The sequence below is a fragment of the Engraulis encrasicolus genome, chromosome 8 (genome assembly GCF_034702125.1).
Source record: "Engraulis encrasicolus isolate BLACKSEA-1 chromosome 8, IST_EnEncr_1.0, whole genome shotgun sequence".
NCBI lineage: Eukaryota > Metazoa > Chordata > Actinopteri > Clupeiformes > Engraulidae > Engraulis > Engraulis encrasicolus.
Window position 1 is genome coordinate 3,676,595 of NC_085864.1, and position 27,370 is coordinate 3,703,964.

Genomic DNA, 27,370 nt, shown 5'->3' on the forward strand with positions numbered 1-27,370 from the left:
GGTAAGGTAGTGACTGGAAGTGGGAACTAGAGGTTCACCTAATGACCACAGATGGAGAGGCAGCCACGTCAGACTGACAGACACAGATAAACAGACAGACAGACAGACTGACTGGAGGGCAGAGATGGACGGTCGTACGGGTGGACAGACAGACTGACATATAGGCAGACAGGCAGAGACGGGCAGATCAGCATAGACAGAAAGTGATCAAGTGACCGACAGGCAGACTGTTAGACAGAGACAGGCACAGAGAGCAAGAGCGTGAAGCAGATGATCAGGGGGGAGTGGAGTGGAGGGAGGGCCAGATGGACCCTAGAGCTAACTGGCCAGCTGCTGGCCATGTGCTGTTGCCTCCCCTCTGACTCCAATCAAATATTCATAACTAGCGACCTGCATAGCTAATATGCTAATGCTCAGGAGACACTGCTGCTCTGGACAACAGCACTACAGTCAGCACACAGCAATACTACAGAGTCAGCACTGCAACACATGGCCAGCACAGCACAACACAGCAAAGCACAGTGTGGTACGCAAAGCACAGCACAGCACAAAATAGGACTGCTTAGTGTAGTGTACACAGTACAGCACAATGCAGTACAGCACAATGCAGCATGATGTGCACAGCTGAGTGCTAGACAATAAGCACAGCACAGCACAGCACAGTACAACACAGTAGGCCACTACATAGTCAACACGAAAAGCAACACTACAGAGTCAGCACAGCAAGACATGAGCAGCATAGCACAGTACAGTACAGTGTAGTTTAGTGTGCACAGTACAGTACAGAACAACACTGCACGGCGTGCACAGTACAGTACAGCACAGCACTACTTAACACAGCACAACATAATACTATATAGTCAGCACTAAATAGTGGGCAGAACACTACACAGTCAACACAGCACAGCACAGTTTGTGAAAACATAACATTCATATACTGCTAAAATAAATGGCTGATGATGTATATTTTTGTGAGACAAAGTTGTCCCTTGAGTAGTGAAATGACTGAGTTTAAATACATGGCTGTTATGGATCCCACTTTTTACACTTCATTTCGTCTCCTTGTTCTTGGGGTTTCTTTTGTAGAGTGGGTAGTGTTGCAATTGCTGTACTTTCCCGCTGACCACTATCATTATCCTACCGCTCCAAACCACGGCTCGTATAGAAAAGCATACAATGAGCGCGCCGTATAACATAAGAACGCTTGTCCTGGGTCGAAAGTTGACACGGTAATTACCAGGAGGGCTTTGCAATGTGTAGTTTCATCACGCGCATGCCGCCAAAAGAGCACTTAGACACACTCCGCACGCGCGACTGCACACATTTTGTGTGTGTAGGCACGTGTGCGGCACACACACCTACTTTCAGGCAAACTTTGTAGTAAGCGAAGTCTCTGGTGCCTCGACAGCTGTTGGTTTAACATGCAATGGATCGTGGGAGCCTGACCCATCATCCTCCAAGTTTCTTTTGTTTCACACATGTAAAAGTTTTTATCTTTTACCTGACATGTTTTGACGGTGAAACTTGCGAGTGTGACTTGCTTTAAACCGGCTAATGTTGTGGAGGTGTGTCCTTCCTATCAATATTGACAGTTTGGTCACACCTCCTGCCGTTAGAGTTGTGGCGTCAGGATGGTGGTTGAGAGATGGAGGATGAGGGGGCATACATGCTGTCTCAGAAGTTTCACCGTCGAAACATGTCAAGTAAAAGATAAAAACTTTTACATGTCTGAAAGAAAAGAAACTTGAAGATTTGACTTCACAAATGTTATGTGATGTGATATTTGGAACAGAGCCGAGTAGCTAGTCCTAAGGGTAACCCTGAGGCGCTCTCTGTAATGTTTCCCAGAGATGATTTCTAGAGCCGAAAAAAATAAACAAACACGTCAACATCAGACCCTTCCCACCTGTCCATAGGGAGTCCACCACTCTCCATTAAGGTTGGCTCCAGCACAACACCTGCCGGGCATAGCGCAGAGCCGAGCGCCTATCCACTTAGTTTTTACCAGCCAGCCAGCCAGCCCCAGGTCCCTATCTCCCAGTCAGACTCCCATCGATCATACGCACCCTCGCCACACCTCTCCCGCTCTGTCTCTCTGTCTCTCTCTCTCTGTCTCTGTCTCTGTCTCTGCCTCTTTGGCTTCGGCAGGGCAGGAAGATAGGCAAGGTAGCCAAACAGACCTATTGAGATGGAGTAGGTGTACAATATGTGTGTGTGTGAGTGCTTGTCTGTGTGTTCGGGAGGGGGGGGGGGGGTCCTGCCCATTACCATCAATTACGTGGCCATGATTTACATGGCTCCTGTTGCCAGCGACCACACCGTTACTTAGAGCGACCCCCCAGAGGGCGGCCAAGCCAAGGGTCTCTCTCTCTCTCTCTCTCTCTCTCTCTCTCTCTCTCTCTCTCTCCCTCTCTCTCTCTGCTCTCTCTCTCTCTCTCTCTCTCTCTCTCTCTCTCTCTCTCTCTCTCTCTCTCTCTCTCTCTCTCTCTCTCATATCTGCCTTTAGTGATATGCCTGTACCCTGTGGGAAGCACTAGGCTACCCTCCACCATGAATAATTGACAAACAGCCAGAAGCCATTAAGAGCCTACTCTACTCTACTCCACCTACTCATCCTCATCTTCATCTTCTGCTTCATCTTTGTATCTTTCATCTTTGTCTTCCAGTACTACGGGCCAGCGCCATATGACATTTCGGCTTTCCTTGTTTACTGGTTGGTGTGTATTATTATGTATTTATTTAATTATGTATGAGTCTTCATGTGTTTCCTGTTAGAGGCGAAGGGAGGAGCCAGGTGTAATTTGTGGGATTGAAGGCACAGCAGGTCCTGGCCGGGAGACGGTGAGATGAGATGTAGGAAGATTTGAAGATGGAATATGGGGAGATGGGGAGATGGCATATAGGAGGATGGGATGTGGGGATGTGAATCAACATTGGGGAAGATTGATTTCAGGAACGCTGGCGGCTTTAGACAGGCCCAGGAGAAATTATCTGAAGGGGCTCCCCACCCAATACAGTTTGTCACGGAAGTGAATACAACCCTCACTTTTCTGGAGTTGTGTAAAAATATATTTTCATGGGACGACATTAGATAAATTTCACTTTGACACAATGAACAATAGTCAGCGTACCAGTTATTAATATCGGTTTCAAAGTATTGTTCACTCAAAATAATCTGAAGTACAACCATTGTGTCAAAGTGAAACTTCCTTAATGTTGTCCCATGAAAAGATACAGTATACTTAAAAATCTGCAGAAAAGTGAGGTGGTACTCCCCTTAATTTCCCCTCTGGAATAATAAAGTATACTCTACTCTACTCACTTCTGTGACATAATGTACATACTACTAGATAAGGACCCAAATTTGCCTTCCTCCCTCTCCCTTGACCTGAGACAACTGACAACTTTGTCCCCACTGTTGGCTTTCCTACTTGGTGTATAGGTCTCTGTTCATGTTCGCTGGACTGCTGAAGGGTGTGGTAATAAACCACGTTCCTCTGTCTAGTTGAGTAGGCCTACCGAATGGAGAACATCTGCACATCACTGTACTTTTTTGGCTAAGGCAAACTGCAGTAACTCTTTATGTGAAAATAACAAGAAAGAATCTCAGTCTGCACTATTGTGTTGATGATGTGGTGATAACTTTTTTAAAGGAAGGATCCAGAAATTCAGTCACAAGACAACTGAAGTATTACAAAGTGAATTTCCAGTCTAAACACAGTGTTAGCAAAATATGTCATTAATGCCTACCATGGTCTCCACCCATGTTTTTGTCTAGTGGAGACGCCAAACCATATGTTAACCACTACACCTGCATGGAAAATGGACAGACCACCTTTGTCTTGTTTATACGTTTAAGTGGTAAAAATCCAGCATCTGTCTATTACTGCTGTGCAAAGCACGCTATGTTTTTCTCTGCTTAGTTTTGTAGTTGTGACCATGGGGGACTGAAAGGCTGGTTGTTATTGTCATGCCACTCATGCAGGCCCACTGACTGCTTTGATCGGACCCAGGATAAAGTCATTTGAAAGGGCACCCCACCCAATACATACAAAGTAATGAGGCCCCGGGACAACTGACCCCTTTGTTCCTCCCTTTCTGTTCCCGTGATTAGTTGCACTGTAGTTGTGACCATGGAAGAGTAACAAATTGGTTGTTATTGTCATGCCACTCACATCAGGCTTTATTTGTTTTGGTTGGGTTTTTTTTCGTCCCATTTTTTATTCTGCTTCACAGCACATATGGACCGTAGGAGGAGGAATCGGATGAAGGCCGAGTGTGATTCAGGCGTAGGGCTGATACAGTTAAGGATGCGATGTGCGACCGGAGAAAAATGACTGTGCAAAATTAACTCTAAATCAAGCAGAATCAGCCGTGTGTGTGTGTGTGTGTGTGTGTGTGTGTGTGTGTGTGTGTGTGTGTGTGTGTGTGTGTGTGCGTGTGCGTGTGTGTGCGTGCTGTAAGGAGATGTAATTGAAAGAGAGCATTGAAAGCTGTTCAGGCTCACTTCCACAAGCCCACATCAACACACACAGACGCAGTGGGTAGAAATAACAACACCAACAGCGGCATGCAAGCGAACAGAACAAAAACAAAAAGATCTTGTCATCTCTGACGAGTGACAAATGTACCACATAGCGTTTGCCGACGCCATGGGGGTTTTGTGTGTTTGTATTCATGTTTGCGGCACGCGTTTTTGTGGGCGTGTGCACATGCTTGTGCACATGTTTTTGAGAGTGCACAATGTAAGATGTGAGGGAGAGAGACTGTGAGGGATGTGTAAATTGAAAGTGTTCAGCATCATGTCCACAAAACTGCCATCCATCCATTCAATTGCAGTTTCTAGAGGTTCTCCAGTCTGAAGGGAGAGACATTGTGTGCTATTCTACTCGGTTTTGTTCTGTTGTCTCTCCCAGAGTAGATACTGCCCTGCACAGCGTTAATGTCTTAAAATATTCATGCCAGTTAGCTGTGTTCCACGGAAGTGCGGCAGCTCGCACATTTGTTGGCCATGGCAACAGGAGGGAGAGAGAAAGAGAGAGAGAGAGAAGCCCTGTTTCTGAAGGAGAATAAGAATGAGGTGTTCAAGGGAGACTGTCAGCAACAGCTTGCAATGCCTGACTCTGACTTGGGGTGGTTTTTTGTCATGTTTGTTTTGATTGAATGTTGATTTTCACCAGTCATGCTGCATGTATTCAAAGGCTGTTGAACAGGAATGAAAGAACCTATTCTTGCAGAGGTGATTGACCTTACAGAAGCATAAGGCCATACCAGAGGCATGAAGACATAAGCAAACCATTACATGCCATGCTGTTTGAAGGACAACCTTTTTCTTACATTTGTTTATTTCCATTGAACACCAGTAGAAAAGGATCAAGACATGAGCAGGACAATACAACCAGGCAAAGGCGGTGCACACTGAAAGCAACATGCTAACCATTAGCTCTCTGAGCAGATATGATTGAGTGCCTTTGAGCGGCTTTCAATGTCTGTATGGATCAACAGTCCGTCACCACATCGAACGAGAAATTTGTCTGAGGAATCGCAGCTGGTTTAAATGGATCCATGGCAAATGGAGGGAGGGGAGAAGAAGAAGGGAGAAGATGTAAAGCTCTAATGACTAATGCCAAGGGATGGATTACCCGGCATGTTTATGAGGATGCGCTTGTATCTCTCTCTAAGTGGGCGTGAGAGAAGGTGCTCCCCGGTGACTGGCTGTGTGGAGTACATTAGAGTAGTGTAGAGAGTACACTCTCCCCATGCTTTACTACTGCCATGAGCCCTTGTGGTGGGAGGCACGTGTTAACACGGCTGGGCATTTTAGTAGCCTAATCTCACGGCGTCACTCTCTGTGTGCCCACACTGTTAACCCAAAGCCTCCAGTCTAGCGATGTCAGTCACAGTGTGACAGCATGTCTACTTCCCTTGCTGATCATCTTGTAGATGTATGGCCATAGAAATCATTACAATTTGGTTCAAATTGGGCTGGATTTAGTGCTTCCAGACCGGTTTTGAGCATTTTTGGGTTGAAAATGATCAGTGACATCTGGCAAGCCTGCTGCCAGTCACAGTGTGACAGTGTGTCATCCCTTTGCTGATATAACACTTACACAAGAGGACCAACACGAAGAATGCTGAATTCAAATCACTAAGTGTTAAGTTAACACAACAAGATTTACTGTATATACTGAGTCAGATGGTGTGTGTGTGTGTGTGTAAGGAGAGAGAATTCACCCTGTCAGGCCTGCCTGGCTTCAAGGAACTTTCACCGCAAAGCAAAAAGATCTGAGCCTGTTGGTATGGCATTCAGAGCACACCGCAACCCTAATGATGACGCTGCGTCACGGTGAGGTTGATCAGGGATGGCAGCCTCTGACTGCAAAAGCCATGATGACTTATCCAGGTGGACCAAATAGTTTCAGATGACGCATGAAAAGTATGGCTTTTCCATATTGGCACATGCTTGCTTCCTAGTTTTGTTCAAAACCACCACGATCTTGATGAAAGATCATATTCACAGAGTCTGTCAGACGTGTTGAACTTTCAAACTATTGTATATGCTTCCTACCAATCCCAAATGCCTGGCTGCACTGTAGTAGCCAAGCTTAATGGTCCACGTTATGATGTGACTGACTGTTGTTCTAACCGGTATTAGGAATATTGCCCCGAGGTAAGCCAGAGTTGTAGTGGTGCTCCCTGGTGAAGTTCATGTTGTGAAACATAATGTTGGAGTGCGGAGGTGGTGCTGTGCCATTGCTAGCCTAGCTAATCCATTTGGAGATAAAAGGGAAAAAATGTGGTTACACTCGAGGGTTATAATGCGTACATTTGTGTGCTGCAGCGGGGGCCTAAACCAATCTTGGAATGTGTTTCTCATTAGCGAGATTTAATTTAGTCTGATTAGATTATAACCCAGGCTTTGCTTACATTCCGTTTCCACGACGCCTTGTCGTGCTTGCTGGATTTAATGAGCGCTTGCTGTTGCCATAGTTTTTTTTTCTTTTCAGGTCTTTGTTTTTGTATCGTGCTGCTGAGCTGACCTGCAGGCTGCATGATCTTCTGCAGAGAACATCTTTGGCAGCGCATTATACACAGATTTATCCCTCTCTCTTTCTCTCTCTCTCTCTCTCTCTCTCTCTCTCTCTCTCTCTCTCTCTCTCTCGTACACACGCACACACACACACTCACACACTCACACACTCACACACTCACACACTCACACACACACACATAGACACCAATGCATACACTCACTAACTTGGAGAAACACACACACACACACACACACACTGGCGTGCACACGTACAAAGCAAGCAAGCAAGCGAGCGATTGAGGGAGAACACAAGAGGGAGAATTTGGGAAGACTTCAGAAGGCACGCACAAACTTTTGTATGCGGCGCGGTGCTCCTGTGAGGGCCTTGGCAGCGATGATGAGTATGCCTCAGCTAGCTACCCAGATGAGTCATGCCACAGGCCTCACCCCAGAGACCGGTGCAGAGCCAACAGAAGGAGATGGAGACGGAGACGGAGATGGAGTGGAGCAGGGGAAGGGATGGGTGATGCTGCTGCTATGCCCTGCTCAGGGCTAGAAATTAGCATTACAAAATGTAAAACTTTCACTTTTAACAACCGCATACAGTACTCTTTGTTTCTTTTGGTGTGAGATAATAATCTTTATACTGTTCCAGTTGGGTGTATTCAAGTCTGTGGCCATTGTGTATATATTCTAAAATTTACCAGCATGCTTACTCGAAAGCTAATCATGATAATGAAAGATATATCATTAGTCATTGGTGCCTGAAATCATTAGTTAGTAGACAATAGTCATAATGTATAACATTACATTACAATAGCTTACGCTTTTATCCAAAGCAGCATATAGTTACTGCATTTCAGGGTATTGGTTACCATCCCCTGGAGCAGTGTGGGGTTATCTGCCTTTCTCAAAGGCACCTCAGCCATGAATGGAGGTGTGGGGAGAGGCAAGGTTGGGATTTGAACCTGAAACCCACTGATTGAAACGCCAACTCCTAACCAGTTGGCAACTGCTGCATAGATCTTTCATCCATTAAAATTATTGTTTGGTCTCTTATATCTAGTACACACAAGTGCTTAACCAGCATTTTGGCTAGTGCCATTTTACGCCTCCAGTGCTCCTGGGGAGGAAAGCAGAGGTGCGTGTGTGTGCCTGTGTGTGTGTGCCTGTGTGCCTGTGTGCTAGCTTGCTTGCTTGTTTGAGGTACTTAATAAGACAGGCCCCTACAGCTGCTTTTCTCCATGCAGTTCAAATTAGTATTGGCCTTGTTTTTGTTTTGTTGAACAAAGGGCCTCCTCTTGTTTCATTTCCTTTTCCTGTTTGTTTCTCCTCTTGTGTTCTTTCCACCCCATTTCCTTTCTCATCTTTCTTTCTCCTTCAGTATGTGTCTATCTTTGTCCGTCCTCCTCTTTGCACTGCTCCCTCTTCTCTTCTCGTCTCTTCTCTTCTCTTCTCTTCTCTTCTCTTCTCTTCTCTTCTCTTCTCTTCTCTTCTCTTCTCTTCTCTTCTCTTCTCTTCTCTTCTCTCACTTTCACCCATCCGTCTTCATCTTTTCTTCCGTACTTTGTAATACCAGCATATCTGTATCCATCCGTCCTCATAACCTCTGTTCCTCTTCCTTTCCTCTGTCACTCTTCCTCCGTTTTCATCATGTCTTTCTCAACTCTTCCTTCCTCCCCTTATACTTCTCATTTAATATCCTCCTTGGCCTTTCTAGCCCTGTATCTTGTCTGTCTCCCCACTTTTTAAAGAAGTAATCTCAATCCCTGTTGGTATGCCACTGCTTTGGCCTTCAGTGTCTCTCCGCCCTGCACTGTACCGTACCTCGTCTCTGCTGTTGTCACACTTCTCCTTTAACCCATTGATGCCTGATGTTGCGTTGCGCAACCTTTGGCCCTGGCGCCTGGAGCGTCATTACGCAACATTCAGGTGCATGAGATTTGAGACAACTTTATTAAAAATCTCAGTTTGTTTGAGATGAATGGAAACATTCTAATGAAAGAAGAGGGTCTTAGTGTTTAAATGCAAATTATTGTATATTTTTATGTGCTTCAGAAGCTCAGATATTTAGGTTTTTATAGGCTAAGGTCCGCTTTTCTTAAAAAGGGCTCAGGCATTCAGCACCCATTTTTGCAGGTGACTTAGGCGTCAATGGGTTAATATCAATCTGCCCATCTATCTACCCCACCTCTCTCTTGCTTTTCTGAAATCACTGTAAAATCCCTGTTGGTTGGTATGTCACTGCTGTGGTCCCTGGTTTGTCTCTGTTCAGCTTCTGTCTGCTCTGCTCTGTTCCGGATGGAGCCTCTTGCAGCAGTGGAGTGCCCGCAGCTGTCTGTCTGTCTGTCTATCTACTCGTCTCTCTTTTTCCTCTCCCAATCCATGTTGGTATGTCACTGCTGTTGCCCCTGGTGTGTATCTTCTGCTCCGCTCTCCGCTCTGCTCTCCGGTCTGCTCTCTCTGCTGTCCATGTGTAGGGATGGAGCGTCTTACAGCAGTGGAGGGCCTGCAGCACAATACAGCACAGCACAGCACAGCACAGTACATCCCATCCCATGGTGACCAGGGGCTTATAGAGGGCCTGTCTCCCATCTGTGTCTGTGTTTGTTTGCGGTGAAACAGATGAAGTCTGGCCGACATATTTGATTTTTGCACTTGTGGAAATGTGTGTCTGTCTGCATGTGAATGTGAATGTGTGCATACAGTATATGGAGGGAAACTGCCCCTCCCCCCCAAAAAAAGTCAGGTGTGCGTGTGTGTGCTTGTGCACATGTGTGTGTGCGTGCATGTGTGCATGTGCGTGCATTGAATGATAACGAAGAAGGAAATATTGCCAAGAAGGGGAACTGCAGTGGCTTTATTGTCTCATCGATGCTCATGTGACCATAGCAAAGAGAACACTTGTACAACTGTATCCCTATAAAAAGTGGCTGTAGTGTTATGAAATGTGAATTTCTATTTGTAATTTTATTGTGATCTGTCACGGTACTCTGGTGAGGTCATGTGACCCGGTAATCACCTATTTCACCTGTGGGAGGTATGCAAATGACAAAGTGAACCTGATGAAGCGCAATGTGAAACGCGTTGTTCACCTAAATTTAAAAAAAAGTAAAACTAAGTCCACCAGTGTGCGGTGATCCTTCTTCTTTACTATAGAACACTTGTAAGGTTTGAAAAAAGTCGGGCTGTCTGAAGAGATATGTTGTTAATGTATTGAATCCTATTCTGGATGGAAATCCCACAGGTTTATTTCAAACGTCTGTGTGGGCATGTGCGTGCGTGTGTGTGTTCGCAATGCGCATATGTGTGCGTGCGTATCTAGCACATTTCACCTGCTTAGTAAAACCATCCTGCCATCCTTCTAAATGCATGCAGTCGTTCAAGGACTCCGCTGAATATTTCATTTGAGTCTGATTACTAATTCACGGCGTTTGTGCCCATATTATTTAAACACGAGTGCACGCCATACACACACTGCGGCCCGGTTGGCTCTCCGCCTCTGTCTCTCTCTCTCTCTCTCTCTCTCTCTCTCTCTCTCTCTCTCTCTCTCTGACACACACACTGCATCCCGGCTGGCTCTCTGCCTCAGCTGTCTGCTAAAGGGATCATGTCGAGAACGAGCACACACACAGACACACACAGACACACACAGACATACACACACACAGACATACACACACACAGGCGCAACACACACACACACACACACACACACACACACACACACACACACACACACACACACACACACACACACACACACACACACACACACACACACACACACACACACACACACTTTGCAGTGTTGTGCCCATGGCTGTTGTGGTGGCATTTTAACCTGTCGTGACCTTGAACTTGTTTGACGCTTTCGTGTAGTTAAACATTCCAGTGTGCTCTGTCACACAGCTTACTTAGTGGCCTGCCTGCAGCCAATGGTGACATTACATTACACTTGCTCTGAGCGGATGCTTTTCTCCAACACACGACTTAGAAAATCGAAAGTAAAACGTCTGCATACTTGAGTGCGGGGGGGAAAGGATGCAAGTGTGCAGACATTCGGCAACTTTTGGTCATGTGTGGTGGTATTCGGTTTCCGACTTAGAAAAGAGGGCATGAACAAACCTCAGATATTCTGTAGCATACAGAATAGAATAGAAAAGGGAGAAAGCAGAGAATTTATTTCTCACATGAGTCAATGACTGTTTAGTAGCAGCACAGTCAGGATGGTGTAACCATCTAGTACTAGTAGCCAATGCTACTCCATTCAAACGGAGTATAGAAAACATTCCGGAACTGAATACTGACTGAGTATTCCGTTGGAAACTGGAATTCTCCCAGGATGTAACTGCACTCAATGACATGCATTAGTCATCACTGCGTGATTGAGGCATTTTGCCCGGTTTACAGGGAAGTGCTGCTGGTGAGTGGAGGTCAGTTTTGTGAGAGAGGGAGGAAAGTTCTCTCGGAAAAGATGAGTCTTTACGAGCCTCTTGGAGGTCACTAGGGTGACTTACTCTTCTGGCAGCTGGTAGCTTGTTCCACCATTCAACAACGGAAAAGGATTGAGGATTGCATTGCAACAGAATTACGTATGCTTTCTCAAGTAATGTAGTGTCCATCATAAAGCTTACTGGGAAAATGTGATGATAAGTGTTTTTGTAAAAAGAAAAACATTTGCGTTGAGAATATGACAGGGAGAGAGTGGGAGAGAGATGGGGCAGGGCTTGAGACATGAGTCTGGAGAGAGATGGGGCTGGACTTGAATCTGGGTCCCCATGGGCATACAAGCTCATGTTAAACTCTTTCTCACAATCTGAGGAGTGTGTAGCCAAGTGAGGTATAACAATTTTGTTCACAAAAAGGAAATTAATGTTTTCAACACTCGCAGTTGAAATGCTTGATCACCATGGTCTCCATTCCCCTTTCCAACTGGAACATTAGTCTCTACACTCAACGTATTGAGCTGTACAAACTTCTGTTCTTCCAGGGACCACAATTCTCCTTATGCTTTTTCACAAAAGGTGATTTCATTCAATTTATTTTTAGGCCATTTCAAATCGCTGTGCATCTTTTTAATTGGGACATGTACTTAGTTCTCACCAGTGAAACATTCAGTGTCTTTTCAGGCTCAGTTTAAATGAAGCAGCTTCTATCTTTCTTTCTTCAATATATTTTTAGAGTATTTCAAATGGACACACACTAGCACTAAATGCAAACACTAGCACTAAATCGGTGTAATATGGGAAAGTGTTTATGGCTAACGTATGGCTTTCTATACAGTACATTTCCCCCATGCCCCAGTTCGCCCTTTTGCAGTTTCACAATTGTGGAGCAGAAAAAGGCAGACCAAAGACTGTTTCTGATTAGTCTCAGTGTGTGACTGTGTGAGTGAGTGAGTATCGTTGGTCGTGCTCTGCTCTGCAGGCTCTGCTCCGCTCTCTGTATGCTAAGAGGGGGGAGAGAGAGATGCTGTGCAGCCCTCTGAAGGCCTACTGGCAGCAGCTGCACATGAACTCAGGGCCAGAAAATGTCTCCACTTCCCACCGTCTCTACATGACTCTGGAGCTGTAGTTGCCTTTTATCAGGTTTTTCCATTTACATAGACCGCCTTGCGGTCAGTCGGCCAGGCCCAGCAAGCAAGCAAACTATGGAACTGTATCTGGTTCTGTTCTTATGGTTGTGCGTTCGGTAAGATCAGAGGTGGGGGGGTAGGATGGGGACAGGACATTGTCTCCGCCAAGTAATCGGCTTACAGTTACGATGCTGGCTGATTCAAGTGCTTCACAATGAGAAAAATGCCCCCTCTTTCACAAGTCTGCTAATAATCTTAATCGAATCTGATTGCTGCGGGGGCCATGAAATCTGATGCGGCAATGACAAGCGGGGAGATGATGTCAGAGAGTGAAAGGCCATTCATTCCCGTGCGCTTTTTATATGGGGGCCCTTTAAAGGCAAGACGAGGGAGGAGAGGAGAGAAGAGAAGGGAAGAGAAGGGAAGAGAAGGGAGGCCAGGGGCCATCTTTTAATTGTGTTGTGCGATCCAATTACACACAATTAGCTGCTGACAGCGAGAGGAGATGTGTCGGTGGGTGGGTGGGGCGCCTTTGCAGGGGCTGTACTGCTCATCTGTCCACACTGTGGTGGTCCTCCTACGCCATAGGGGCCATGTTGTATAAAGTGTTTGGTTATTTGTAGTATTTAAATGTATGATGCTCCTATGCACCTCCTGTCTCCAGGTGCTGGTGAAGTGCAGTCAGAAGTAATCGAGAGAACAGGAGAAGAACCACCACACATACATTTTGCTGTTGGTAAAATTAGTTCTCAGTTTGTTTATTTGTGTTGTAAGATTCCCCTATGAAAAATAAGAGGAGAGAGTATTCCAAGCATGTGATGTGGAGTACTGTCTGTGGTGACAGGCCTGGGTGTGTTGTTTATCAGACCAAGATGGTTAACCTCAGAAATGAAATGAAGAGTGCTTTTGTTTTACAGTACAGGCTAGACGGCGTCTATATTAAAACAGCGATGCTGATGTTGCTGTCGCGTGGTGTTTTCTTTCACAGGGGGTTCTGAAACGCCTTCATGGGCTGGGGATCTATATATACAGTATGAAAAATAATTACCTGAATTCTGTCAGGAGGTTTTCCACTTACTTAGACTTCATATATCCATGTTATGTGCACTGTATATCTCCACACATTATGTAGTCGATGAACAGTGTAACTCTAATGTTCGCCCTCCCTAATGCTTCAATGTCTTATGCTGTAAGTCCAGAACATACTAAAACATTCCTTCTCTCATTTCTGTCTTTGGTCTTACAACGTGAATCCTTACAACGTACTTGAGACGCATGCAGATGGTAGCAGGGATCTATGTAAGTGAGGGAGGGGTGCCTTGAAATACTTTTTTGTGGGGACTTTCAACATGCTCAATTGAAGTTTTGTTGTAATGAGTTTGCAGTCTGTCATAACGTACGTACGTGACGCTCACCAGACCTGCCTTATGTATGCGATATAAGTTACTACAGCAATACAGGCCTGATGAAAAAATGACTCCCTGAAAACCGCTGGAATAAACAAGATAAAACTTAAGTCCCAACAATTCTGCTTCATTTGCCAGACCCCCAGGTAATCACGGCTATCCATCAGAACAACAGGCTTTATCTAAATACATGAGGGGGCCTACCGGGATCTCACACTAATCTCTTCCCTGTGTGGTCTGGACTTGTCTGTAAGCCAGTGAAGACTATAATGTGCAAACTGACATTGGCGTTTTCTTTTTCTATTGTTTGTTTATTTATTTGTGCCTTTGTTTGTTTGCTTCTTTTTTGCTGTTTTGTCTGTCAGGTCTGCAATGTGTAAACTGACACTGACATTTCATTTCCCTGGGTGGTCCTGTCCTGTCTAAGCCTGTGAAGATGTTATAATGTGTAAATTGACAAATAGTGTCTTTGTTTATTTCGGTTTGGTCGTTAGAGCCAGCGTACACATTGCAATCTTCAAGGGCATTTAGCTTTTTTGTTTGATTGTTTGTGTTATTGTGTAAACTAATTTTAAAGCTGAAGTGTAAACTGGACTGACACTGACCTCTAATTAATTCATTTGTTTGGAGCTTTGATGAAGACATGTGATGTGGAAATGTTAGTATTCATGCACCTGTAAAGAAATAAATCTGCACCGAACAAGACATCTGTGAAGCACCATTGCGCTCCTATTTATAATTAATTTGTTTTGTTTGTGTTTTGTCAGGGTGGAGAGGTCCACAGACTATGCGATCAAGCCTGTGCCATGTTTGTTCTGTGTTTTGTCTGTCAAGACTGCAATGTTTAAACTAAACTGACACTGACCTTTTTATTCGTTTTTTTGTTTGTGTTTTGTCAGGGTGGAGAGGTCCACAGACCAGGTGATCAAGCCAGTGAACGTCGAGGCCTTATCTAAGTGGGTGGGCAAGATTCCGGCCGACGTGCTACGAGACATGGCCGTCATCGCGCCCATGCTGTCGCGCCTCGGCTACGACCCCCACGCCAACCCGCCAAACTACGGCCGGCCCGACCCCAGGGTGCTGGACAACACTAGACGGGTGAGTGAGTCATTGCGTTCACCATCATGCAGCTTTCTCTGTGTCAACTATCTGTCTTTGATCACTTTGTCTGTCAAGCCCATCCATGCATATCCATGCTTTGTTACAGTCATTTTATCTACTGCACATGGCTGAACCAGAAAGAAAAGCATGACTATTTAGATGCAGAAGCACACATTTAGGCTAACGACAACACCAGGGACAGCACCAGAGGAGTGAGTCATCACAGTCACCATCATGCAGCTTTCTCAACTCTCAACTGTCTATCTGTGTCCACATTGTGCATGGGGCTGTCATGCCTAGCCTAAGCCACCGTTCTCCATCTTGTCACTTAGTCCGGGCTCATAATTGCCATTCACATGTACATACACACATTTTGGCTATGACCCACAAGTCAAACTCACCCAGTGGGCATGAATTAATCGGGCCCAAAACCAGGCCTGTGCTTCTTCAGCTTGTACATCGTTTCTTGTACCGTGTCTGGTCTGACTGTACAGTAAGGCACCACTCTCAATCAGAGCTGAATTGGTAATCATTTGGGGGCGCTGTGGCGCAGCGAGCTAAGCCCCCCACATTGGTCTTGCACGCCCACCCGCGGGGACCCCGGTTCGAGTCCGGCCGGAGTCATTTCCCGATCCTCCCCTGTCTCTCTGTCCCATTCGCTCCCTGTCACCATCTTCAACTGTCCTGTCAAAATAAAGGCATGAAAGGTCCTACAAAAATAAAAAAAATAATAATAATGAATTGGTAATCATTAAGCCATGCAGTGCTGTGCCCACAACCAGAATCCCTACAAGTAGCCTCATAATGTGTGCCGTTCCGCCAGTGGAACATTGTAATCATTGAAAAGACTGTGCTCAGTCTTTAGTAATACATTGCAACTTGGTCTTTGCCATTCTGGTAACAGTAAATTTATAATAGTCTTAACAGTTTTAAAACATGTGTATGCACTTACTGCTTGTCTACAGTTTATATTATACAGGACAATGCTAAGTGTATCAGTTTAGATCAGCAAAGCACACGCATAAGTGGTTCATCCTGTTCCCATCCTGTTGATGGGACACGGGAATGTTTTTTAGCTCACAAAGCTCTACTTTGTGTTTCTTTAAATCCTAAACCTGGCCCTGGCACAGGGAATCAGGCTTCCCCTCCCCCTTCACCTTCCGTGTATTAAAGTGATTTGCCAAGAGGGCTCATATCCCCATGACATTGCCCCTGACATCCCTTCATGCAAATACGTAGTCAGTTAGTCACAGTTCTCACAGGCTAAGCTCAACAACAGTGTCCTATTTGTTTAAAGCAATTTTTTTGCAATTCTGTCACATTCTCCCTGAACTCCTCAAAGATTAGTCAACCTTTCCTCGTAAGCTTCTAAAACAAAATCCCATGTGTTTGTGGTCTAAATTGGACAAAAAAACAAATCTACAGAGAAGTTACTGTCCCTTGTCCTGACTATGCAGAAATTGAAGACTGTGTTTAAAAGCCCTGAGTCATGAGAGATAGTCTGTGATAAATCATCCATATGTGACCTTTTGAGGCGTCCCGAGTCTCCTTGCGTTTCCGAGGAAGTATTGTGTGCATGCTTAAAAATGTAACGTGAGGAGTCCAGTGTAATCTCTGGTGGCCGAGATCAGGTGTCCAGGGCTGGGGCCAGTGCTCTTGAGAGATTTCATATCCGTCAGCAGTGCGTTTTTGATGTTTATTTTTAAACGCTGATTCCAGCATTGGAGCGCATTAATTTCTCAGTCTACGCCTGGTTTGCGGATGGATGGATAGACCCTGGGTGCGTTTATATACACAACCTGACTCTCCGGAAAGATCGCTCGGAAAAAAAGAACATTCCACTCTTGATAAACAAACCAAAAACAAATGTGTGCCTTTTGTGCATAGGACAGTATAGAGAAGACAGGAGATAGTTTGGAGAGCGAGATTGGGTAGGGTTGGGAAATGACCCTGGCTAGATTCGAACCTGGGTGCCCCTGGACAATCTTACCCATACAGTATGGTACAACGTATTGGAGCAGTGCACCACAGTTCCCCCGACAGATTGGGATTTAAAACAGTTTCAAAGTCAGAGCTCTGGCTGCTGTGTGTTAGGAGCACTCGTAGTAGCAGTTCACGAACGTACCCTATGTGCTGTTGTGCGTTGGCCACTCGGGTTGGAAGTGGCCTGCTGTGTGATTGCAGCTTCTTTCCTTTCAGATAAACGCACAATGTGACATCCCTGACCGAAACACTTATTACTTTTGTTCGCTCTCGCTTTCTCCATTAGCCAGCTCTCATGAGTGTTTTTTTCTTTTCCTTTTTTAAAATTCTTTCCTTCCTTTATTGTATGTCCTGAAGGTCCTTGACGGTTGCTTCTCATGCTCAAATTGACTTTAGACCCACCTGTCAAGGGAGCACTTGACTTCACAAGAATGAATGTTTTATTGTTTTATTTTTTTATTTCATTCATTTTTTTTTTGTTCTTATCTGTCAATTTTGCGGCCCTCGTGAGAGCAGGTTTTAAAAGCAAAGTGAGTGCTGGAAATTTGAGTCCAGAGTGGTGTTTTAGTGCTTAGAGTGCACTAAACAATACCCCAGAAGATTCGGCCTTTAATATTATTGAACTGTAGGGAGCAGCAGCCCTTCAGTACGTCCATTAAGACCCTTTTCACCCTCGTTTTCAATACCTTCGCGAGGGGTCTGAAACGCTTGGACGAGACTGCCTTTTGTTTGTTTTGTTTTTTTCTTCGTCTCTCTCTGTCTCTCTCTGTCACTCTGTCACTCTGTCTCTCTGTCTCTGTCTCTGTCTCTGTCTCTGTCTCTCTCTCTCTCTCTCTCTCACACACTCTCTCTCTCTCTCTCTCTCTCTCTCTCTCTCTCTGTCATGATGACCGTAGCACAATGCCCTGAACAGTGGAACACAAACAGTGCAATACAAACAGCACAGTGCATGGGTTTAGACATTAAGTCAATGCTTGCTGGTGCCTCCAGTTTGACGTGAGCCATCAGCCCGTAAATTGAAACACCCCTCTTAATCTCCATTAAACGTCACCATTGCCTTTAAAACATCGATTATTAATAATTTCTAATGTTTTGTAATGGCCACTCACCTACTTTATTCTGTCGAGATCAAACAGCTACTTAAGCTGTTACTGACGAGAAATTAGATTGGAGAGGCAATTGCAAGGCACAGACGAGAGAGAGTAGCTTCTCTCAGTCATCACTCAAAAAACATAGCTATCGATTGCTTGTTCCTGTTGCTACACGCTGCCTCTGTGGCCTTTACAAAGGGGCTAATTAACCCTATGCACCATCACCAGACAGTATTGCGATCACTTCCTGGGGTCGTAGGTTAAGGTAAGACAAGGGTATGCCTTCAAACGGAATCTCCAGGGCCCAGACTTGTTGGCCTTTTTGATAGGCGACTCCAAGGCTGACGTACATAAGTCACGTTTCTGGGAAATTCTAGAATGCGGAGTGGGGGTTGCCAGGGTGACTGGGTCACCTCAGAGGGGTATGATTCAACTGAGTCTTGTCTAAGAGCCAGCATGCAGGAGACATTTCCACAGACTTTTTAACTTCCGTCATCATACCCTCTGGATGACTCTTTCTCTCCTTTCGTTCTAGCAGGAGCTAAGCCATAAACTGATACGCTGAACTGTGTTTTAAGACACTCGAAGAACAATGGTTACAGCTCCAGGCTCTCTGTAGTTTCTGAGGCTCCTCTGTCTATGTTTTTCCATCCCGCGAATGAACTGAGAGAGAGAGCTGACTGGAAGCAAGCATAGTTTGGGGTTGGGTGGTTCATGCCGGGAACGGCAAAAAGGCAGTGAGCTCGCTACAGTTCTAATGAGAACCATACCAGGCTCCTCATGTCTCCCCATCCCCCCGATCATCCATGCACGCCTGCCTGCCTGCCCACCACCCAGCCTCCTTCTTCTCTCTCCAGCACCTCCCTCCTTCTTTCTCTCCAGCACCTCCCTTCTTCATTCCTCCTTCTCTTTCTCCACCACCTCCTTCCTTCATCCTTCCTTCTCTCTCTCCACCACCTCGGAGGCTTTGGGAGCTCTGCCCAGTGGAATTCAGCCTGTCGCAGTGGAGCAGTTCACTTAAGCTCCGCTCAGTTCTGCTTGGCTAGATCACTCCTCTCTCTCCCTCACAGTCTCCCTCTCTCTATTACTTCATCTATCCCTCTTTCTTTCCCCAGTTATTTATCTTTCTCTATTTCTCTCTCTCTCTCTCTCTCTCTCTGTCTTTCTCCCTCTCCCTGTCTCTCTCCGTGGGAAGGCCCCAGTTATCCATCCCTCACATTGCAACACTTTTTCCATGTGTGAGGAGAGGCATCGGGGGGAATTGGGGGGTGGGGGTTGGATCTGGAGTAGCTGGAGAGTGGATTGAGATGAGGGGAGTTGGGGAGAGCATGAGGTGGATGCAGAACTGAAGGGGGAGAAAGGGAAAAAATGCATGATGGGACGGAATGGTGTGTGTGGGGCGGGGGGGATGGATTGGTAATAATGACTGTGGTGGGAGACATTCCTGCGCTGCTGTGTGTGTGCATGTGTGAGTGTGTGTGTGTGTTTGTGTATGTGTGTACGTGCGTATTTCCCCCCTTTTCCTTCTCTTCCATCTGTACTGCTGCTCGGCTCCTTTGGGTTGTGCTTTGCTTTTGTGTGTGTGTCTCTCTCTCTGTCTGCCTTGTAAGACTTGTGTTGAGAGGGCTGTGGGTTTGGAATGACTTGCGCTCGTATGTTTATTGCGACAGGATTCTGTTCAGAGACTCTCGTCTCTGTGATGTCCCTCCCCCAGCCATGACATTGCTGTCACACACTTCCCCTTCTTCCCTCCCTCCCACCCCGCCCCGATCCTGTCATCTCGGTCACCCTTGAGCCGATGGCTTTCGCAGAGAGAAATGTATCTCCTCTTTTCTGTCTGTGTGATGCAGAGACATTTCTCAAGAGTGACTCAGAGGGCCATGTGTACACGTTTGTGCAAGTGCAGTGCACATACAGTAACGGTACTACTTCATTTTTCTCCTCAGTTCGTTTTTTGAAGCAAGGTTTCTTGTTTTAACTTGCATACCATTGTGGCTGCAGAAACATAATAGCCTTCATTTTGAAGATGATTTCATTAGATTCAACTTTACAGATGCTATTACACATATTGTTGCAGTCAGTCATCCAGGAACTTTGCTGTTGTCACTTAGCAGCACAATTGTTTGGGAGGGGGAGTTCAGATTCACATTACTTTTTTGTTCACTAACTCCAGCACCACAAGCAGCAAGCACTGAAGTGGATTTCCCCAAAAAGTAACATCACACAAAAGGGTCAATTACTTTTTTGGGAGTCTCAGATATCAGATGGTACAACCACAACTAACGCCCAGAAATTAATTAGTAACTGGTAATTAATGTACTGCAATTAATATGCTTCTTAGATAATCCTCCAAAATTCCACTCATTTAATCCATACATTAGTGACATTAACTGTTGTTGCACCACCCTCACGTGCTACGACTAAACCGTCATTGACCCAAGAACTGGAATACAGAGTATCAAAATGCAGTGATGTGAAAGGATGGAGGCCCATCCTGCATGCATAGTGAGGCCCCTAGCCCCTGAGCGAGGCTACAGGAATGGTGCAGGGAAATCAGGGGAGACGAGACGAGACGAGACCAAGCTAACTAGCTCTCCAGATGTCAGCCAGGCCTCCAGACCCTCCCTCAACCTTGACCTCATTGATCCTCAGTGATACGTCTGTCTTTCTTACCCTGATTACTTGGCTAAAGGGAAACCAGAGAAGCGGAAAACGCACGCTATTGCATGTTCTTCAAAATCTTAAACTGGGTTCACCTGAATCCCACATTAAGTAAATTAACTGAAGCAGTAAAGGGCATCACACTTCAGTTTTTTTCACACGCAGTTCAAATAAAAGGGAAACCAGCCATGAACTGTAGTGTTCTTCCCTTCCAAGTTACTTTCGGTCTAGACTTGTCATTACTGGTTCATGCCAATAGTTCAGCTGTTGACATGTGTTGACTGAGATGGCAAAAAGGAGTTATTGTTCTATTCTAAATACCTCAATTCTTATGACATTTAGTTTGAGACAGGGAGGCCGTAGAGTGAGTTATTGTTCTTTTTCAAAACTTTTGCTGTTGTGACAGTGAGTGAGACAGGGAAACAGTGAGTAAGACAGTGGCGGAGTGAGTTTGACTAAGTTGAGGCCATGAGGACACAAGGAAAAAAGTAGCAAAGGGGGGAAATTCTAGGTTTTTTTTGCCCCGCGTCTGTTTTTGAGTAAATGAAAGGCAGAAAGAATGTATCTGTGCGTGCGAAAATGTATTTTCAGAGCTTGTGTGCAGAATCCCCCATTGTCCACACACACACACACACACACACACACACACACACACACACACACACACACACACACACACTTTTTTCCTGATTTGCCCTGCTTTCTATTGTTGGCGGGGTATTCTTTCTAGCCCCCCTCTCTGGAAAGAATCGCACAGTGCTGTATCTCTCTCTCGTGTGCGCACTCTCTCTCTTTCTCGCTCTCTCGCTCGTTCACTTGCTCGCTCGCTCTCTTGCACACACACACACACACACACACACACACACAGGGGTGAGTCTCTACTGGGTCTGTCTGAGGCCGGTGGGAGAGGGGGAGCCCGGTGCACATCTGCAGAGTATTAGTGTGCTTCCCCTGGACCAGGCCCAGCTGAGCTTACTCACCCAATTTCCCCCCTTCTCGCTACACACACACACACACGCGCACACACACACACACACACACACACACACACACACACACACACACACACACACACACACACACACACACACACACACACACACACACACACACACACACACACACACACACACACACACACACACACACACACACACACACACACACACACACACACACACTGGCCAGTAAACTCCTGCAAAATGCATCCTTAACCCTAAAGAGTAGACAGGGGCCAACACTGTGTGTGCGTGCGTGCGTGTGTGCGTGTATGCCCATGTGTACGGTAGAGGTAGTCTACTACTGCAGTAAACCTAATCTCATGGAAAAGTGTGGGTTAATCGGTAGCCCTCAACACTCTCAAGTGCTAAAACATTGAATCCAAACGTGTCTCCTGACACACACCTGTCTCTCTTGACACACGTCTGTGAAACTACTCCTTCTCATTTTAAATTCACATGCAAGCTCATTACCCCTCTGTTCCAACAGTCCGCCATGGACACGGTTGCAGTTGACAGCCAGTTAAATTTAGAGAGCTCATTTAGCACCATTGCTATCAGGCTCTTCTAAGTTTTTTTTGCTCCGTGAATGGCCTTGGGAGTCAACGTGTTGCCTGCCTGACTACAGCACTGCCTGAAACACTGGTTGCCCTGGTAACCGACTGCCCCGAAAAAATGGCCAGCCAAGCCTTGGTGAGGAACAGCAATGGCGACAAGGTAGTCAGGAAGGCAGGCAGTATGCATAGGCCTATAATGAAGACCTGCTGGCTTTTTAACGTGATGTTGGCTTTTGAATTGGTTACACTTACGTACATGTTACTGTCTTAGTAACAGTTAACATGTAACATTATTGTGCCTTGGCTTAGGTATACCTTGTAAGTAGATGAATGTTGATGCATGGAGTTACACTGAAAGGATACTGTGAGATAAGGTGTTATATTTTAATTCTCTTTGCTTGTCACGCATGCACGCACACACGCACACAGACATACACCAGTTTAACCCTCCTCTTGTGTTTGCGTCGCCATAACTTAATGTTTATTCATTATTACACGAAAGCTTTTTAATTTTGTCAGGAATCTTCGAGTGCCTGAATTACTTTTTTAGAGTAGTAGTAGAAGAGAGAAGAGGACTCTTAATCCCAAAGGAAATGAAGGTGCCCATCAGCATACATAAATAATACACAAAATATAATATGGATTGCACAGTATTTTGCACTCCAGGGAGGCAGTATACAGTTTCTGTTTCCTTTGCTGCTGTGGTTGACGGTGTTATTGTTGCTGTTGCTGGGGCTGCTGTTGCACAGAGGTGGCTATGTGTTCCTGAGCACATGGCCACTGATTGCTTTTTCCGGGCCCATGTTAAAATCATCTGAAAGGCCCCCCCCTCTTAACCCATACAATCTAATAATGAGGGCTCAGATCCTAGCCCCTCCTCTCCCTGGGCCCGGGACAACGGACCTGTTGGCCCCACCCCTGTCAGCGGGCCTGTGGATGTTTCCCTAAGCAAGTCTGTGCAGACGCTTCGCACAGCTGGCCTGGCTGAGCCAACGAATGCAGACAATTGCTAATGCCTTTCCCAGCTGGTATGTCTTGCAGGCCCCTCTGCTTCGGCCTCCCCCCTTTCTCTACCCTCCCTGCTCCACCAATCTTCCACCTACATCTCATACCTCCCTTCCCCCTCTTTCTTTTCTTTTTCAGAGCTGTTTTTTCTGAGGTAATGTTGAGACATGGAGATGGGGACCAGGAGGCTGAGTTGGCTTCCTGGCAAGATTGAATTGCTCACAGCAGTTTTTTAAAAATCATGCAGAAAGACGTGAGAAAAAAGATGATCTGCAAATATCTGCTGCGTGTGTGCTTGTGTGTTTGTGTGTGTATGTGTGTTCGCGCGTGTGTGCGCGTTTGCGCGTTTTGCATCGTGCATTGAAAGAATGATCTGCTCCAAGAAAACAGAAATGATGAAAAATGTGTTATCCTTTTTGTTATCATTTTCAGTGTGTGGGTGTGCCTGTGCATGTGTGCTGTTTGCTTTGTTAGTCATTAGGAGGAAGTACACATCTGAAAACTGCACGTCTGCAGGCATATGTGAACACTCAGTACCTGGGCTCTTTGGAGGTCGCAGTGTAATTGTAAATGACCAAAAGAGAGCAGCTGAGAGGGGTGATGGGAAGCCTGGTTTGATTATACCGTCATAGTAATTTCGTAAAGGGCTTTGACCTCCTAACCATAATTGACCACTGGTTTCAGGAGGGAGACATGAACTGTGTTGAAGTTCGAAAAGATAGAAGCCCATTTTGCCATGTTCCACCGAGATCAGACCCAGACCTAATGTGTAGGGAAGTGATAATTAGGCTGAGGTTTAGGCAAGGCTAAGGCCAGGTTAGGTGAGGTGTTATTCAAGGCACAGTAGAGGGAGATGAATGTACTTTTTCAAAGCCTCACAGACAGGCCCTGTCGATATCCATTCAACATACTGGATATGTATTTGTTTTACGTTTCTCACTAAACAACCCTGTACTCCTTTGGCCTTCACAGGATTAGGAAATAACCAGCCTGAGCCTGCCCATATGCTGCCTACCTTGAATTTCAATGTGTTCATTTCTATGTGGCAAACCTGCCTATTCTCACGTCTTCTTGGTACAGAAAAGTCAGACAGGTATCAACAGGTACTAATCATAAATCAGCAGAATCAGTGGGCTGATGGGTTGTACTTTTAAATAACAGTGAAAGAAAGCCATTGATTCAGTCTCTGAACTCTTGTCTGACCATGATGAGTTTGTCCTCCTTTTCCTCCTGGAAATGGTTCGGTCGCCTCAGGAGTTTTGGTTTTGCTTCTGGTAACATTTCATCAGCCTTTCCTCTGGAGCCCCCAAGGCCAAAGAACCTTGTGAAGCCTTTTTTCCTGTGGTTTTGCCTGTCATGCTTGTCATGCTGAATGCAAGATTGCCCTCAGGAACACACTTATCTGCTCAAAGAGTCGTTCATTGCGAAATAGTGCGTTTCCTTCTTTCTTTACCGTTACCCTCTGTTCTTCTAGATGAGTCATTGCTGACTGCCAGCACAGCAACTGATTAAAAAGTAGCCTACCTTATACTGATACTACAGCACTACAATTACACTACAATACTACAACAATACAGCAATACAGCACTCTGGGTGGCAAACATTTGGGGCTTACAACATTCCTCTGTGATTATGTTTTTTAGCTTTATAAAATGTTTTATTCCTCTTCTGAATCATGTAGTCTGTAGCATTAACTTTTAAGGGTTTCCATAGTTCTCCTTGATGTAGAGTAATGAAGAAACCTAACATACATGTTAGTCAGTAAGGCCTAGTAAGCCCTTAATTGTGTTAAATGTTTTATGATTCACGTACACAGATAGAAATAAGCATGTAATAGTGGTTTGCATTATATACTCTAAGATAAAATGTTTGATTGTAGTCATACAATATGCTAAAACAACAGACTCAGTGCTCACTACTGGAAGTGGTACTTGCCTTATATGTCTTTTCCAGAGGTTATACCAGGTAGTGGGGCTTGCCTTGTCTCCTATACCACTTAAAGTGAACGATTGGCCCTTGACAGTAATGAGGGAGCTGAACAGGGGCGTTGGAAGAAATGGAAAGACAAGGTTAATCAGTCAGCCTCTCCACATACATACACACGAAAGCAATCCTCATAAGCTCCCTGGCTTAGCAATATGACCTGAACGCTGCATGCTTTGTTTAAGGTAAACTGGGGTGGGTGGTGTTTGGGGTATGTGGTTGTGGGGGCGTGGGTGGTGTTGAGTGATGCTTGAATCCACTCCTTCTTTTAAATTCCGTTAGCGTCTTTGTGGACGAAGAAAATCGGTGCATCAAACCCTCCGAAGGGTTATTGTGGTGAGCGGTGGGTATCAACACAAGAATTGACCCTCATTCAGGAGCTTTAGATACATTCAGAGCCATTCGGATATAGAGATATATATACCATGCATGAGATGATTGGGAGTGAGTTGCCAAAGTCTGCACCAGAGCCTCTGTCTCTTGAGAGTCCTCCCTGTGTGTAGGGTGTTGCCAGGGCTGGATAGGTGCATAGGCAAGGTATGGCTGCAGCCCTTGGTAATGCTCCTCTCCACAATTGGTAGACACGTTACCTACCTGTAGCTCAGAATTATGATGTTGTCCAAGTAATTTTGTCACAAAAATGTCTTTCTGCGTGGGCCTACTGGAACCCGTAGCCTGGGGGCCCCAGACCATCTTAATCTGGCCCTGAGTGCTGCGATTACCACCCCCCCATACTTCCAGTGGAAAGAATGCAAATTGACTTCTGTGCACTGATGCTCTGACTGGCAGCGCTTCTTCAGTTTGCCATTGTAAGAAGTGGAATGCTACTGCAACGCCTCTTTGCTCAATACATAATGCCTTCATTGTTCTGATGAGTTTTTGATTACAGTGTCACTGTGCGACTGTGACCATTAATATATTTTTCTGAACCGCGACCATTTTAAAGCAATAAATACAGTGTAACATGTTTTAACCCATTTCAGCCTAAGGGACCTGCAAAAATGCCTGCTAAATGCCTAAGCCCTTTTTGGATGCTGTCAGCCTATAAAAACCCAAATATCTCAGCCTCCGAAGCGCGTAAAAACATGAAATGAGTTGCAGTTAAAAGCTAAGAACCTTCTCTTGCATTAGAATGTGCTCATTCAGCTCCAACATACCCACATTTTGAATCAAATGAATGCCTGAATGCTGTGTCTATGTTGATCCAGGCGCCTAGGGCAATGCAGTGTATACACAGCTTCCAGCATCAATGGGTTAGAGAAAACATTATGACAAATTGAGAATGTGGAAAAGAAGGAACATCCGCAATCAGGGATATAATTGACTTAAAAGGCAAAACAGTACAGAAAACACAACTTTTTTTTAGAAGAAATGGTAAGAAATAAAGCAAATGGCTATCAACTATTCATCATCATCATCATCATCATTATCATCATCATCATCATCATCATCATCATCATCATCATCATCATCAACTTTTATTTCAAGACTCAAGGTCCATTTTAAAAAATTAACTCTGTCATATCACTTATGCATGTTCTAAGAATGTGGAAATGAAAGGACATAAAGAACATAAATGACAAATTGATAAAGGAGCATGTATTTTACGCAGCGCCCATGCAGTGGCAGTATGGCTTGGAGAATGCGGTGTAATGAAAGCCAGCCAGCTAAGTTACTTCAGGTTTCTGGGCTAAAGTCATTAACTTGACTCTGTCTGTCAGTGGGCATTTAATCAGAGGCCAATTGTATGGATTAGGTGATACATTGGTCCTGTGAATAAGACCTGTAATTACCATTAGGATTGAGTGTTGCACCTTGATTGGACTCGGACTCCAGTGTATCTATCTCTCCCCATCTCTTCATCTCTCTCTCTCTCTCTCTCTCTCTCTCTCTCTCTCTCTCTCTCTCTCTCTCTCTCTCTCTCTCTCTCTCTCGTCCTTTCACACTCCCTCTGTAGTGATTTCTTTCTTTCTT

At 45.3% G+C, this 27,370-nt stretch overlaps 1 protein-coding gene across 2 annotated transcripts in view; it reads left to right on the top strand.

Annotated features, from left to right (window-relative positions):
• Positions 1–27,370, top strand: part of tpst1 (tyrosylprotein sulfotransferase 1) — a 66,215-nt gene that overhangs the window by 20,800 nt on the left and 18,045 nt on the right. For both annotated transcript variants that reach the window (XM_063204835.1, XM_063204836.1), the window contains exon 3: positions 14,917–15,115. In XM_063204835.1, the coding sequence (XP_063060905.1) occupies positions 14,917–15,115 (199 nt within the window). The remainder of the gene's footprint in view (positions 1–14,916; positions 15,116–27,370) is intronic.